The 15,000-nt window shown below is 38.3% G+C and overlaps 2 protein-coding genes across 2 annotated transcripts in view; one reads left to right on the forward strand and one right to left on the reverse strand.

The window, feature by feature from the left end:
• LOC149130817 (S-formylglutathione hydrolase-like) overlaps window positions 1–8,926 on the forward strand; it is a 19,263-nt gene extending 10,337 nt beyond the window's left edge. The window contains exons 3-10 of the mRNA XM_089343411.1: window positions 272–360; window positions 1,256–1,354; window positions 1,755–1,879; window positions 3,101–3,165; window positions 4,371–4,524; window positions 5,287–5,352; window positions 6,881–6,979; window positions 8,733–8,926. Of these exons, the coding sequence (XP_089199537.1) occupies window positions 272–360; window positions 1,256–1,354; window positions 1,755–1,879; window positions 3,101–3,165; window positions 4,371–4,524; window positions 5,287–5,352; window positions 6,881–6,979; window positions 8,733–8,810 (775 nt within the window). The 3' untranslated portion in view covers window positions 8,811–8,926. The remainder of the gene's footprint in view (window positions 1–271; window positions 361–1,255; window positions 1,355–1,754; window positions 1,880–3,100; window positions 3,166–4,370; window positions 4,525–5,286; window positions 5,353–6,880; window positions 6,980–8,732) is intronic.
• Window positions 8,927–10,088: 1,162 nt separating this feature from the next.
• LOC106881568 (solute carrier family 23 member 1) overlaps window positions 10,089–15,000 on the reverse strand; it is a 14,683-nt gene continuing 9,771 nt past the window's right edge. The window contains exons 8-14 of the mRNA XM_089343404.1: window positions 14,911–15,000; window positions 13,916–14,065; window positions 12,940–13,043; window positions 12,304–12,433; window positions 12,068–12,211; window positions 11,782–11,877; window positions 10,089–11,628 (exon numbers count right to left, since the gene is read on the reverse strand). The exon at window positions 14,911–15,000 is cut by the window's right edge and continues 67 nt beyond it. Of these exons, the coding sequence (XP_089199530.1) occupies window positions 11,363–11,628; window positions 11,782–11,877; window positions 12,068–12,211; window positions 12,304–12,433; window positions 12,940–13,043; window positions 13,916–14,065; window positions 14,911–15,000 (980 nt within the window). The 3' untranslated portion in view covers window positions 10,089–11,362. The remainder of the gene's footprint in view (window positions 11,629–11,781; window positions 11,878–12,067; window positions 12,212–12,303; window positions 12,434–12,939; window positions 13,044–13,915; window positions 14,066–14,910) is intronic.

Genomic DNA, 15,000 nt, shown 5'->3' on the forward strand with positions numbered 1-15,000 from the left:
TATTTACCTAGCTATCTACCTGTCTATATGTCTATCTATCTGTCTGTCTATCTATCTGTCTAACTCTCTATCTTTCTATCTATCTGTCTGTCTGTCTATCTGCCTACCTATCTGTCTATCTATCTGCCTATCTACCTGCCTATCTATCTGTCTGTCTATCTATTCATGTGTCCGTCCGTCTGTTCATTCATCCGTCTGGCTATCTATCTATCTGTCTATCCATCCATCTATCAGTCCATCTGTCCATCTATCTATCAAATTCTCTTTCCAGTTCTGAATTGAAATGTGAAATGAAATTTGGTATTTATTTACCTGGAAAATCTGAATTTGGCAAACTTCCTGTGCTCTATTGGCTTTCTGGTGAGTTTAATTCCTTTAGTTCCTGATTCAATTACTGGTACTTGGTTAGATGGCAGGGGAGAACAACTGACCCTTTCTGGTACAACAACCTAATCATCATCATTAAATTGTGGCCCTGCGGGAAGAAATTTGCTTTCCCACTACATGGTCCCAGGATCAGTTCCAATGCATGGTACCTTAGGCAAATGTCTTCTACTATAGTTCCAGCTGACTGAAGACTTTTGACTGAATTTGGTAACCTAATGTTAAAAGAAGCCTGTTGTGTCTGTATAGGCATAGGAGTGGCTGTGGGGTAAGTAGCTTGCTTAGCAACCACATGGTTCCAGGTTCAGTCCCAACTGTGTGGCACCTTGGGCAAGTCTCTTTTACTATAGCCTCAGGCTGATCAGAGCCTTGTGAGTAGATTAGGTAGATGGAAACTGAAAGAAGCCTGTCGTGTATATATATATATATATATATATATATATCATCATCATTATTGTTTAATGTCCACTTTCCATACTAGCATGGGTTGGACGGTTTGACTGAGGGCTGGAAAGCTAGAAGGCTGCACCAGGCTCCAGTCTGGTCTGGCAAAGTTTCTTCAGTTGGTTGCCGTTCCTAACACCAACCACTCTGAGTGTGTAGTGGGTGATTTTTACATGCCACCGGCATGAAGGCCAGTCAGGTGGCATTGGCATCAACCACATTCAAATGGTGCTTTTTCAAATTCTATTTAGGTCAACTTTGCTTTTTCTTCTTCCAGAATCAATAAAATTTGTACCACTCAAATACTGCGAGTCAGTGTAATTAACTAGCTTTTTTCCTCTTACAATTGTTTGCCTTATGCCCCCCCCCCCTGCCATCACTAGTACCTTTTCATTCTACCATTTCTCTTTAATTTCTTCCCCCCCAGGTTTGACATGTACTGAGCAAAATTTCATAACAAAATCTGGTTTCCAAAGATATGCAGCAGAACACAACATCATCGTTGTTGCACCTGACACAAGTCCAAGTAAGTATACAGTTTTAGCCATTTCTATACAGCAACTCCTCTGTTGCTTCACCAAATACATACATATATATATGTGTGTGTATATATATATATATATATATGATGTTGATATATAAATATATATATATATATATTATGTAATGTTATATATATATATCTTAAATCTTCGAAACGCCAGTGTTTTAATGGTGGCAGCTGATGAAGGAGATGTTTCTATGTGGCTTGCTTGTTTGTTGTACCTTGTTTATCATTTTGTCCATGTTCTTTTGCCACGTCATGTACCCAGTTATGTATCTATGTGTACATGTAGATGAAGGTATGTACATATATATGCATATACTCATGTATTGTTTATATATATATAGTTGTTTGCATTATTGTTGTCCTTCACATTTTACAGGGGGCTGTAACATTGAGGGCGAAGATGATAGCTATGACTTTGGTTCTGGTGCCGGTTTCTATTTGGATGCAACTCAACCAAAATGGAGCACCAACTACCGAATGTATTCTTACATTGTCAAAGAGGTAAATTCTACCGTTTTACAACATGGTAGTTTTTTTGTTTTTTTTAATTATAATTAATTTATGGTGTATAAGATGCATATTTTTGTCTTTAAAAAAAATCACCCCAGGTCCTATGTACGAAGTTGGACCTATATTACATGCTTTAACCCTTTCATTACTGTATATATTTTGAGATGCTCTGTGTTTCAGTTATTTCAAATATAACAAAGAAGTAGAGGGATAGGAACAGGTGCCTTGCTGTTGAGGTGGATGCATGGCCTGTCCATCTTGAAAGGGGAGGAGAGAGAGACAGAGTCATAAGGTCAAGATACAAGGTGAATATATTCTGAGTTCAAATTCTGCAGAGGTCAATCTTTCCTTTCATCCTTTCAGGGTCAATAAAATAAGGATCAATCAAACACTGAGTCGACTAAGGTCCTCCTCTCAAATTTCAGGCTTTATGCCTATAGTTGAAAGGATTATTATTATTATTATTATTATTATTATTATTATTATTATAAGGTGGCGAGGTAGCAGAGTCGTTAGCATGCTGGACGAAATGCGTAGCAGTATTTCACCCGTCGCTACATTCTGAGTTCAAATTCCACCAGGGTCGACATTGTTGTTCATCCTTTCGGGGTCGATAAACTAAATACCAGTTACGCACTGGGGTCGATGTAATCGACTCTTCTCCTCCACCAAAATTTCAGGCCTCACGCCTGTAGTAGACAGGATTATTATTATTATTATTATTATTATTATTATTATTATTAAGGTGGCAAGCTGACAGAATCACTATTTCTGAAGTTTCCAGATGTTTCTTCAGGTTGGGTGGTATTGAACCCAATGCTCTGATGACAGTAGGAACCACCTTTATGTTTGACTCTCGTAGCTGCCACATCTTGGCAATCACAATTCTCAAGTCTCCATATTTGTCAACCTTCTCTTTCTTTCATGATAATATGTTGTTCTGGCACTGTCCCATCGATTATTAGGCACTCTTGTTTGTCCTCTCTAAAGGTTACTATATCCAGCCTTCAGTGCTCCCCCACTTTGTCAGTCTGGAAGTCAAAATCCAGGGGATTTTTACCTTCTCGTTTTCATCCATTACCTTTTCCGGTGTATGTTGGTACGAAGCACTCATTACCTCATCTCCTCCTCAACCACCACATTTATTTTATGTCATTATTATTATTATTTTTAGACTCATGTCTAACAAACTGTGACTTTGATGTATTTCAGCTGCCAAAATTGATAGAATCCAACTTCCCAGTTTTACCAGAAAAGAAATCAATTTTTGGTCATAGGTGAGTTAGAAATTTTTTTCATTAACTATTTGGCATTCCTTGTCCCTTGCTCATAACAATATGAAGTCTTAAAATTTCACTGATTTTAGATTAAACATTATTGGTAAGACAATTAAACCTTTCTTGGGAGAGGCATTATGCCGGTAATAAACACACGCACTGGTTCAGTCCTTTATTAATTTACAAACAGTATTCTTGGGAGAGGCATTTCAACACATGTATCCACATCAAGAATCTTGCACACGAAATACACATTCGAATTATTGGTAAGCTTTCACAGTCTGGAAGAGAAGGACAGTATGCAACTGTTAGCTACGGGGGTTGACTACCTACTGGACATTTCGTATGCTCAGACAAATTCTTCCTGGCAAGTTCATGTCCGAACAAGTAGGAGCAGGTTTAACCAGGGAAATATATGGGTTTTTAAGAATCTGGAGGACTTCTATAAGGGGGGGATAATTCAGTCCTCAATATATGAATGCAATCAGTCCTATGTATCTTCCATGCATATTTCTGCTGTGTTGTTATGCCATACAACTTTTAGAGTGTTTGGCAAGATAGCTGTACTGTTTAGCAGTTGGATACCCATTCGGTTACTCCCCCTCCAATTAACGTAATATTTTCCCATGGCCCGACATGTTTTTTATAGACTATTGGAACTGATAATCACTGCTTGTATGACAGTGATGCTCACTTACGACTATCACAAAATGTCAAAATGAGGTTGGACACACACACACACACACACACATACATACATGTACATATGCACAAACATATATACAATGGGCTTCTTTTAGTTTCTGTCTCTCAAATCCACTCACAAGGGTTTGATCTACTTGAGGCTATAGTTGAAGACATTCGCCCAATCTGCCAGGTAGTGGGACTAAACCTGGAGCCATGTGGTTGAGAAGCAAACTTCTTACTTCTTTAATGCCCACAAGGGGTCAAACAAGGACAGGCAAAGGGATTAAGCCGATTACATCGACCCCAGTGTGTAACTGGTACTTAATTTATCGACCCCGAAAGGATAAAAGGTAAAGTCGACCTCTGCGGAATTTGAACTCAGAACGTAACGGCAGACGAAATACCGCTAAGCATTTCGCCCGGCGTGCTAACGTTTCTGCCAGCTCCCCGCCTTCTTACCTCTCTGCTACACCTGCACCTATAATTACCTTCTAATTATCTCCTTCTTTATATTGCAGCATGGGTGGACATGGTGCCTTGACGATCGCTTTAAAGAATCCAACAGAGTATAAGTCTGTGAGTGCCTTCGCACCAATCTGTAACCCAGTTAATTGTAACTGGGGCAAAAAGGCCTTTACTGGGTATTTGGGTGAAAAGGAAGATGGTTGGCATGTAAGTATTAATTAATTTTATCATCATCAGCAGCAGCAGCATTGTTAAAACATGATACTGTCCTGTCCAAGCGACCATCACCTGTTCAGAGCAAAGTAATATCCCCTCCCCTTCCATGGACTGCTATGTTTCTCATGGAAGATTAGAATCAAATGACACTCATACCACCATCACATGATGTCAAGACAAGGACGCACAGACACACAGAGGAAGAAAAGGAAAATGGAGATTGTGAAGTTAGTAAATGTTTATTATGAACAACAAATCAACCATTATACCTTACAGCTGTTTCAATTAATACTCACTAAATGTTGCTGGGCTACAAATGATGATGTCACTGATTGTTGCTGAACTGCAAATGATGATGTCACTAATTGTTGCTGGGCTCCAAATGATGACGTCATTGATTCTTGCTGAACTGCAAATGATGATGTCACTAATTGTTGCTGGGCTACAAATGATGATGTCACTGATTGTTGTTGAACTGCAAATGATGATGTCACTGATTGTTGCTGGGCTACAAATGATGACGTCATTGATTCTTGCTGAACTGCAAATTGTGATGTCACATTCAATAAATCAGCGTTTTGCGAACATTCACACTCCCTCTCTCTCTCTCTATCTGACACGCACAATCCACAGATGTGTACATAACTTGAGGAAAGCAACATATCAGTAAACAATCAGGTTTAATCATGAAATATTCAAAGAACTGATCACTTTGAAGTCTGTTTCTTAAATTGTGTTTCTTCATACACTTAGGCTTATGATGCCTGCAGTTTGATCAAGAAGAATGGAAGTCCATTTGCTGATATACTTATCGATCAGGTAACTGTTGTTATTCACTTTCTGACTCACTTTGAAAAACAAGTATTTTAATAAGACAGTGGAGGCGCAATGGCCCAGTGGTTAGGGCAGCAGACTCGTGGTCATAGGATCGCAGTTTCGATTCCCAGATTCCCAGACTGGGCGTTGTGAGTGTTTATTGAGCGAAAACACCTAAAAGCTCCACGAGGCTCCGGCAGGGGATGGTGGCGAACCCTGCTGTACTCTTTCACCACAACTTTCTCTCACTCTTTCTTCCTGTTTCTGTTGTACCTGTAATTCAAAAGGTCAGCCTTGTCACACTGTGTCACGCTGAATATCCCCAAGAACTACGTTAAGGTACTCCATTTCAATCACACATACTCCCACTAGGTATGAGTTGTTACTCCTTACTCTTTTCATACCAATCCACTTGAGACCACCACTCTTAGTTCTGTGATACAAGCTTCCTGTTTTAATGGATCTAAATTAAAATCATCTGTCAAAATTTCATGTCAATTTATGCTTCAAACACCAGTTTAATATCGACAAAGATAATACAGTACTATATGCCCATGGGCATGTGGCGTAGTGGTTTAGAGCGTGGGCTGCTAACCCCAAGATTCTGAGTTTGATTGCAGGCAGTGACCTCATCATCGTTTAACGTCCGCTTTCCATGCTAGCATGGGTTGGACGATTTGACTAAGGACTGGTGAAACCAGATGGCTACAGCTGGATGCCCTTCCTAACGCCAACCACTCCGAGAGTGTAGTGGGTGCTTTTACGTGCCACCGGCACGAAGGCAACTCAGGCGGTACTGGCAACGGCCATGCTCAAAATGGTGCATTTTATGTGCCACCTACACAGGAGCCAGTCCAGCGGCGAATAATAATAACAACAACAACATCGAAAAATACCTTAGGAATGAGAACCCAGGTTCGAAATTTCCCCAAGACACCTGATAAAGGCTGGAGGATATATCAGCCGAAACGTGTTAACAACAAACAAGATGAGGACAAATATCCATCACTAAAGCTATTTTTATTCTCTCTGTTTATTTTCTCGTGTTCCTTTCTGTTGAAGAATGTAGGCTTGAAGCGCAAAAGACTTTCTCACCTTCCTGAGCGCACCTGTTTATTGTTTACACCCGTCTTTTGCTTTTTTGTAAATTCCAACTTTATTTTAGAAACCCTGCTAATGTACCCATTCTTTTTTTAAGAAAAGATAGTAGGTTGTGAGTTAAGAGAGATTTGACAATATAAAAAAATACCTTACTCTTGGTATGAAAAGAGTAAGGAGTAACAACTCATACATTGTAATTTTGCATTGAAAACAGATTAAATAGGATCAATTGGTATTTAATCCTTTAGCATTTAAACTGGTGAAATCCAGCTTGAATATTCTCCCTGTTTTTTGTTCAAAATGGCCAGGTCTGGCCTCTCATACCTACCCTACAATGTCATTCTAAAAAATAAACACCCACATCATCAGAATCTTGAAGCTACAAGATAATGCATGAGTAATTCAGTAAGCCTTACATTTTGTGTTTTAGGGTTTGGCTGATGACTTTCTAAAGGAACAGTTATTAACAGAGAATTTGGAGAAGGTGATTACAGAGAAAGGTGTTGCAGCCACAGTCCGGAAACAAGAGGTAAGGACTTGGAATATCATCATCACCACCATCATCATCATCATTTAGCATCTGTTGGCATGGGTTGGATGGTTTGACCAGAGCTGGTCAGACAAAAGACTACACCAAACTTCTGTGTCTGTTTTGGCAGGGTTTTTACAGCTGAATGGCCCTTCCTAACACCAACCACCCCGCAGAGTTGACTGAGTGTTTTTTATGTGGCACCAGCACAGGCGAGGTCAGTTTTGGTATGGATTGGGTGTTTTTTTACAAGGCACCATCTCTGACAGGGTCACCAAGTAACTTGCAATATGTTGTTGTTTAGCCCCTAGTTTTGATACAGGTTATCTCTGATTAAAAGGTTGTTTTGTTGAGATCCAGGAAATGTATGATTAACCCTTTCGTTACCAACCCGGCTGAAACCGGCTCTGGCTCTGTAGTACAAATGTCTTGTTTTCATAAACTTTGAATTAAAATCTTCCACCAAACCTTAGTCACAATTTATGTTCCTAACACTAGCTGAGTAATAACTAAATTATTTTACTAAATTCTTTGTTATATTTAAAGTAATTGAAAGAAACACAGAGCATCTCAACAGATATATGGTAACGAAAGGGTTAAAGGTGTTCCCTGTTCCACTTGTGACCATCCTGTCTTTATGTATTTTCCATATATGGGGGATCAGTTGGTTACAAAACAAATGAGAAACGAAAAATACTTGACAGTACATGCATGATCAATCGTTATACCCACATATTTTCTATCGGCCAATCTTACTTTTTGTGCAACAAGTCTGATTAGCAAATGAGTGTGTAGGAGTGAAGTGGGCTTTGGGGGCCATTGACAAAAAGGGAGGATAGCATGCGAAAAATTGAAAGTCTTGAAATTTTAAAGCTTAACTGTTTCAAGCTACCCCGTATTCCCAATACTTTAGCATCTCTTCATGGTCTCCTTAAAATCACTTCACAGTCCTCTAGGGCAGAGGTTTTCAAACTGTGGTCCACAAATACTTTTTATGGGCAATTTGATTTTATATATGTTTTTTAATCGAAATCTTTTAATTGACAATAAACCTATTTGTTAAATACTGTTAAATAAATAAATGTAAAAATATATGTTATTTTAAGCAAATATATATGTATAAATTTCATAAGTGTTTATAAGGGGGTCCCTAAGGTAAAGCCTGAAATATAAAGGGGTCCGCAAGTCAAAAAGTTTGAAAACCCCTGCTCTAGGGGATTGTGGACCCCAGTTTGAGAACTACTGGGTTAAAGTATGATAGAAAGACAAGCACAAGTGTCTTGCTATAGAAAAGATACACGAGTACCTAGCATTATATAAGGATGGATGGAAGTAGCTTTAAGGTATTAATGATGGGGTACCAGAGCAAAGAGACGAGAGGGGTAGGTGTCAGAGAAAACCCCTCAAGGTGCAGGAGAGAATAGGGGCAGGTACCACAGAAAACCCTGAGGGAGCAAGAGACGAGAGGGGTAGGTGTCAGAGGAAACCCCTCTAGGGGCAGGTACCAGAGCAAACCCTGAAGGTGTTAGCAAGGATAGGAACAGGTGCCAGAACAAGCCGTCAAGGAACAAGAGAAGATACAGGCTGTAGATCAGGAGGTGTTGTGGGGATCCATTTTACTTTGTTTGTCACACATCAATAATCATTATATTTTCAGAGGTGTTGGTCCTCATTAAATATCAATATTTGCTCGATAACACATCAATATAAAACAACAATGTTCCTGCCTCAAATGTACATCTTCTATTTTCAGGGCTATGACCACAGTTACTACTTCATAGCGTCTTTTATTGGTGACCACATTAAGCATCATGCTAAATATCTGAATTAAGGAAGCAAATGCTGATATGTAGACCGTTTTTTTCCTGCCAGTTGAAGTTTTCAGAAGAAATAACAGATTTATGTTTGGTATTTTTATAGCTAATTAAAATATGTGGTGCTAATCAATACCTTGTTATCAATTTTCTTTCCTTGCTTATTGCAGCATTTAAATAAAAATTAAAAAACTTGTATTCCCAGAGTAGATCCTTCACTTGTTGCTTGTCCAAATCAATTTTCATAAGTTTGTCCTGTTAAGGTGCTGCACTCATTATCACTGAATTATGGGTTCGATTCCCAGACTGAGTGATGTGTTGCATTCTTGTGCAAAACTTCATTTCACATTGTTCCAGTTCCCTCTGCTGTAAATGGGTGACCCTGTGACGAAGTATTCTTCCAGTCGGTAGGGGGGGGCTGCATGCCTAGCCAGTGGGCTTCCTTTACTTGTCTCAGTCATTTGACTGCAGCCATGCTGGAGCACCACCTTGAAGGATTTTAGTCAAACAAATTGACTACAGGACTTATTTTTTTCTTAAAGCATAGTACTTATTCTATCATTCTCGGTTTGCTGAACTGACAAGTTATGGGACGTAAACACACCAACACTGGTTGTCAAGCAGTGATGGGGATACTTACACAAAAATACATACACACACACACACACACACATATATATATATATATATATATATATATATATATATACACAAGGGGCTTCTTTCAGTTTCTGTCTGCCAAATCCACTTTCCCAAAGTGTCATGCAATAGGATTGAACCTGGAACCATGTGGTTAAGAAGCAAGTTCCTTACCACACAGCCATGCCTGCACCTATTGGGTGGCAACATTTGAATGCTGAAATGATGTAAAAGTGCACTGTGATCAGCGATGTATAGCATCAAATAGTCTGTTTGATCATATTACATGAATTAGGCCCCAGGGTAGCAAGCTGGTAGAGTCACTAGCATGTCAGAAAAAAATGCTTAGTGGTATTTCTTCTGGCTGTTTATGTTCTGAGTTCAAATGGCACTAAGGTTGGCTTTTGCTTTTGTTCCTTTGGGGCCATAAAATATATTACCAGTCAAATACTTGAACCGAGGTAATCGATTTACCCCTCCCCTCAAAATTAGTGGCCTTAAATCCCACAATGAACTGGGACCCTGTTCAGGAAGAATGTTGTATTCTCAATCACTTGTAAACCATGGGAATGGGGCAACTGGTCCTAGGAGCTCCCAGAAAAAAAACAGAAAAATAAAATAATTGTCCTCAAAATAAGGAACTAATCAACAACTCATTTCAGTTATTTAAAGTTTTAATTATTTGAAGAAAGTGAATAATCATACAAAGACTCTGAATAATTTGATAATTAAAAGAAATTATTAATTAGATGTTTTATGTTAAATGAAAGATTATAAAAAATAAATAAGAGAAGATAAAAAAAACATCTGAGTTATGAAATCGAAATACATGATATTATAATATATTATAATAAATTTCAATATATTTTAATATGGGCGGATACTCAGCTTAGCAGTGGGTCTTAAAAGGACCTGCATGAAAACAAAATATATGTGGTCAGAAGGCTGATAGAGGTGGGAAGTGATGAAATGGAGGAGTAAAAAGGGTTATGTCTATTTAGGCCATGCAGTGGATATGCATTGAGATACGGATGTTGAAATCTGAAAGATAATAAGGGCAGGATGGAAGGTGTTTAACTCAATAAAGGATGTACTCCAAACAGAGCTAGACAATGCCATAAGTGCCAGACTCTTCAATAGCATCATCGTTCCAGTGTTCTTATATGCAAGTGAGACATAGACTACTATGAAGAGGATAGAACATCGATTGTCTACGACAGGGGTTTTCAAACTGTGGTCCGTGGACAGCATATACTTTTTATGGGCAATTTGATTTTATATATGTTTTTTAATCAAAATCTTTTAATTGACAATAAACCTATTTGTTAAATACTGTTGAAAACCCCTGGTCTACGACAGAAAGGGCCATGGAAAGATCCATGCTAGGGATATCATTAAGGGAGCACATTCGGAAAGAGATAATTCGAGAATGGAGCAGAATGAATGATGTGATGGCAGAGTACCAAAAGAACAAGTTCCATTGAGCTGGACATGTTACAAGGCTCACAGACAACAGCTGTGCAGTTGCTGTGTGGTATCCAAGAAATTGGAAAAGGGCCGCTTGAAAAGCTTCCACGAAGCAATCCCTCTCCCTCACTCTTTGCCTCTTCCTCCCCCTCTCTCTGTCTCACACTTTGTTTATGTGTCTGCATATTCCTCTTTAAGCGTATAAGGAGAGCAAAAGCTTGATCTCCCTAGTGTTCAATTAATAATAATCTCTCTCCCCCTCTCGTTTTTTACTCTCTCCCTCCATCATTCCCTCCCCCTCTCTCTCTGTATATTTCTGCACATGCATGCATGCATGCATATCTTTGCCTCCAGTGTCAATAAGAAGTTTCGAAAACCGGTGGACCATTCAGTCAGCCCCAACATATACACACACACATTATATATTATGTGAATATGTGGACAAGATTATCAGAAACCGCAGCTACAACATAATTTCAATGGAGTGTTTTGGCACGGGTTCAGTTGGTTTTTTGCGGCATGAACAGCAGGCAGCGATACGCTTGACAAGCCTGGAGATGTAGGAATTATAAGATGGACAAAATGGTACATAAACAGGCCAAGTCCACCTGTCGACCAGTTTCTGTATTGGTCTTGGGAATGAGTAAGTATCATAGGATCCAGAAGTATCTTTAGCTTTGCTGTCAACAATATTTTCCCACTTGATAATTCCACGTTCTTCGGGAGTTCCTGAAATTAAATGTTAACAGTAATTAGAATTATGCTATAATGTTTTAACAATCAGGTTCTTGCATTAACAAGGATAGAATATGTTCTAAGAATAATTATACATACATATTATACACACAAAACTAAATGAAGGAATTAAAAGAACATTCTTACCTGGGATTGTGTTGTCTAAAACGAACCCAATAAAACCTCCAACAAACATATTGGAACCCAGAAGAATTTGAAGAACTTGGTCCAGTTCAGCATTTCCTGAGAAAATAACAAGAATTTCAGAACTGAAATACATACATACATACATACATGGATAGATAGATAGACAAGTATGCATGTAGGTTGATAGATGTGTAACATCTACCAGTGTTTGGTGTCTAATCTGCATTAATGCAACATCTACCTGTATAAATGCATAATCACACTTGTATTGATGCAATTTTCTCACCTGTCTTAATGTCAGCCTGATTTGCCTGAATCCACAAAGGCAGAGATACTCCAACAAACAAGGAGACTCCAAGAACCATCAGATTCCGTGAAGATTCTAAATTAACGTGTTGTAAATTGGAAAGACCGACGGCGGCTACCATTCCTGTGGAAGAAACATATGTAGAGAGAGAAAGAGAGACAGAACTATATCATATATATAAAGAGCAAAATGGAGAGGACGAAAAAAGGACTTACCAAACATCATGAGGAACATTCCCCCAACAACTGGGTCTGGCATAGTGACCAATAAAATGCCAAATTTTCCAAAACATCCCAACACCATCATAATGATTCCACTAGTGAGGATGACAGCACGACTGGCGATCTGTAACAAGGCAGGGTATAATAGACCGTATGTGTGTGTTGATGGATGAGTGAGAAACAGAATTCTTATGGATATACCGTAAAGTTTAATCAAATTTGCTATCGTGGTATTATTTATCAAGAGCATTAACTATTTTGAAGTTAGCATTGATTATAATTCTGAAAGGTCAGATTTTTTTAATTACTTAATGAAATTTCTTTTAAATTTAACTGTTTGTTGGTTATTTATATTGTGTAATATAAGGAGGCCGTCAGGACGCTACAAACCCCCTATTATGAAATTAAATCTACGTATCTAGTGTAATATATCTTCTGAGATGTGGTACAGGTTATTACATATGCTTGCTGTACCCGATATCGATGTCGGGGTTAAAAGGCAGTTACAAACTGGCAAGAGGGAAGTGACTACAGACAAGGAAATGTCTTGGGCTTGAAGCATCAATCGTTTCCCAAACCTCAGTTCAAGAGAAAATATTTCATGTGCCAGAGGATAGATCCTATACAAACCTTTGTGATGCCAATTGTTCCAATATTTTCACTGTAAGATGTAACACCACTGCTTCCTCCGATGGCACCAGCCAACAGACAACCAATACCTTCTACACCAATTCCTTTGAATAAATACAATATCATAAATAACAGAAAGTGTATGGAGAGCACACCTCATAAAATATCATCAGTTTAGCAGATATCAGGATTTCTATAAGCAAGAGTTCGTAGTTTTATACGGCCAGGTAGCATTGTCTAAGGAAACGCGTAAGGTCGATTGTATTATGAATACATACTGTCTAATGGAAGATGTTCTCCAAATACTTCAAACAACAGTGAGCAGCACATTTACGTTCGAACTTGCCAGAATGTACAGTGAATGAAAAGATACGTTGTTTGCGGTGTCACTGTTCTCTGTGCACCTCATAAATTATCATCAGTTTAGCAGACATCAGCACACATCAGGATTTCTATAAACAAAAGCTCGTACTTTTATATGATTCATCGGTACGACGTGGTAGCATTGATTGAGGACACACATAATAAGGTCAATTGTATTATAAACACAAGCCGTCTAACGAAAGGAGATGTTCTCTGAAGACGTAAAACAACAACCATAAGCATATTCACTTTCGAACTTGCCAGAACGTACAGCGAATGAATAGGTACGTAATTGCTATATAAATATTGTCATGTGTTTTATGAGAAAGGTCAAGTTTATAATTGTCCATGTGCTCTAGGATGGCTATGGTGATGCTTGAGCTGTGTTCCTTTATGTCTCATCTTTAACTTTACTTAACAAACAGATATCAATAAAATAAGAGTCAGTTTGAAATGAGTACTGGAATTAGATGATTGAGTAAAAAAAAGATTGAAAATTATACCCAACACTTCTATGTGGTGCTCCAGCATGGCCACAACTCAATGGCCAAAGCAAGTAAAAGAACAAAAGAGTTATAAGAAATATGATAAAAATTAAATATTTGATATTTACCCCGGTTGATGGCGTGGGCTGGAGGTGGTGGGGCTCCAGATATGCGTGCACATGCATAGTAATCTCCAATGGATTCAATCATTGACACCAAAATGCCAGACATCATACCAAAAACTCCTCCAAGACTCACCGTTGGTACTCCCCACTGACCTGAAATGGAGATTTCATATATATATATATATTCAGTTTTTGAATTTGGTTTGCAAGATTTTTTATGTGATTTCGTGTGCTGAAGCATATTCTGTGTCTGGGGAGAGTCATTTTCTTTTCGTGCCTTAAAATTTAACACACTCACCGTTAAAATTTCCACTTATTATTTTTATTTTCCTAAAATTTTCGTTGCGTCTTGCAACCTTTTCAATAGTCTTGACTCTGGACAGTGGAAATTTTAACGGTGAGTGTGTTAAATTTTAAGGCACGATAAGAAAATGACTCTCCCCAGACACAACAGAATATATATATTCATATATATATATATTATGAATTAATAAATAAAATAAAATAATCTAATTATTTTTACTCCTGACCAGAATAGCATTTACTGCTTGGCTATTCTTATAATATACACGTGGCTGTCGTGACTTATCTTGGATCTATACATGCAAATATTTGTATGTAGACGTGTGAATCTACTTTATACGGTATGTACAATTATTTGTATTTATATTTCCCGTGTATTGTGTTGACGAAGGAAAAAAGCCTGTTTATGGTTTTAATCTAGAAATTGGAACCAATTCACAATTAACATGAGGTCTTTTTAATATTCTTTCACTAACCTGCTTTCAGCCACGTGTATCTTTATCTGGAGATTTTGGTAGTTGACTAAGGCAAGAAAAAGACAGATAATGCAACCCTTTAAACAGGATGGTCATGGCTGGGTTGCCTTTCAGAAAGTGCCTGCTCAACCAGAGCCGACTTTGCATTAAACAATAACAACTACAACATCAACAGTAACAACAACAACAGCAATAACTTGAAATAATTGAGTGTCTTACCTGGATATGGAAACCGGAACCAGGCTGCCTGCTGGAGATATTTGTAGGTGTTGTCAGTTCGAGCCTTGTGCCCCCAATGACCTGGCGTGG

This window comes from Octopus bimaculoides, chromosome 27 (genome assembly GCF_046866305.1).
Source record: "Octopus bimaculoides isolate indiv1 chromosome 27, ASM4686630v1, whole genome shotgun sequence".
NCBI lineage: Eukaryota > Metazoa > Mollusca > Cephalopoda > Octopoda > Octopodidae > Octopus > Octopus bimaculoides.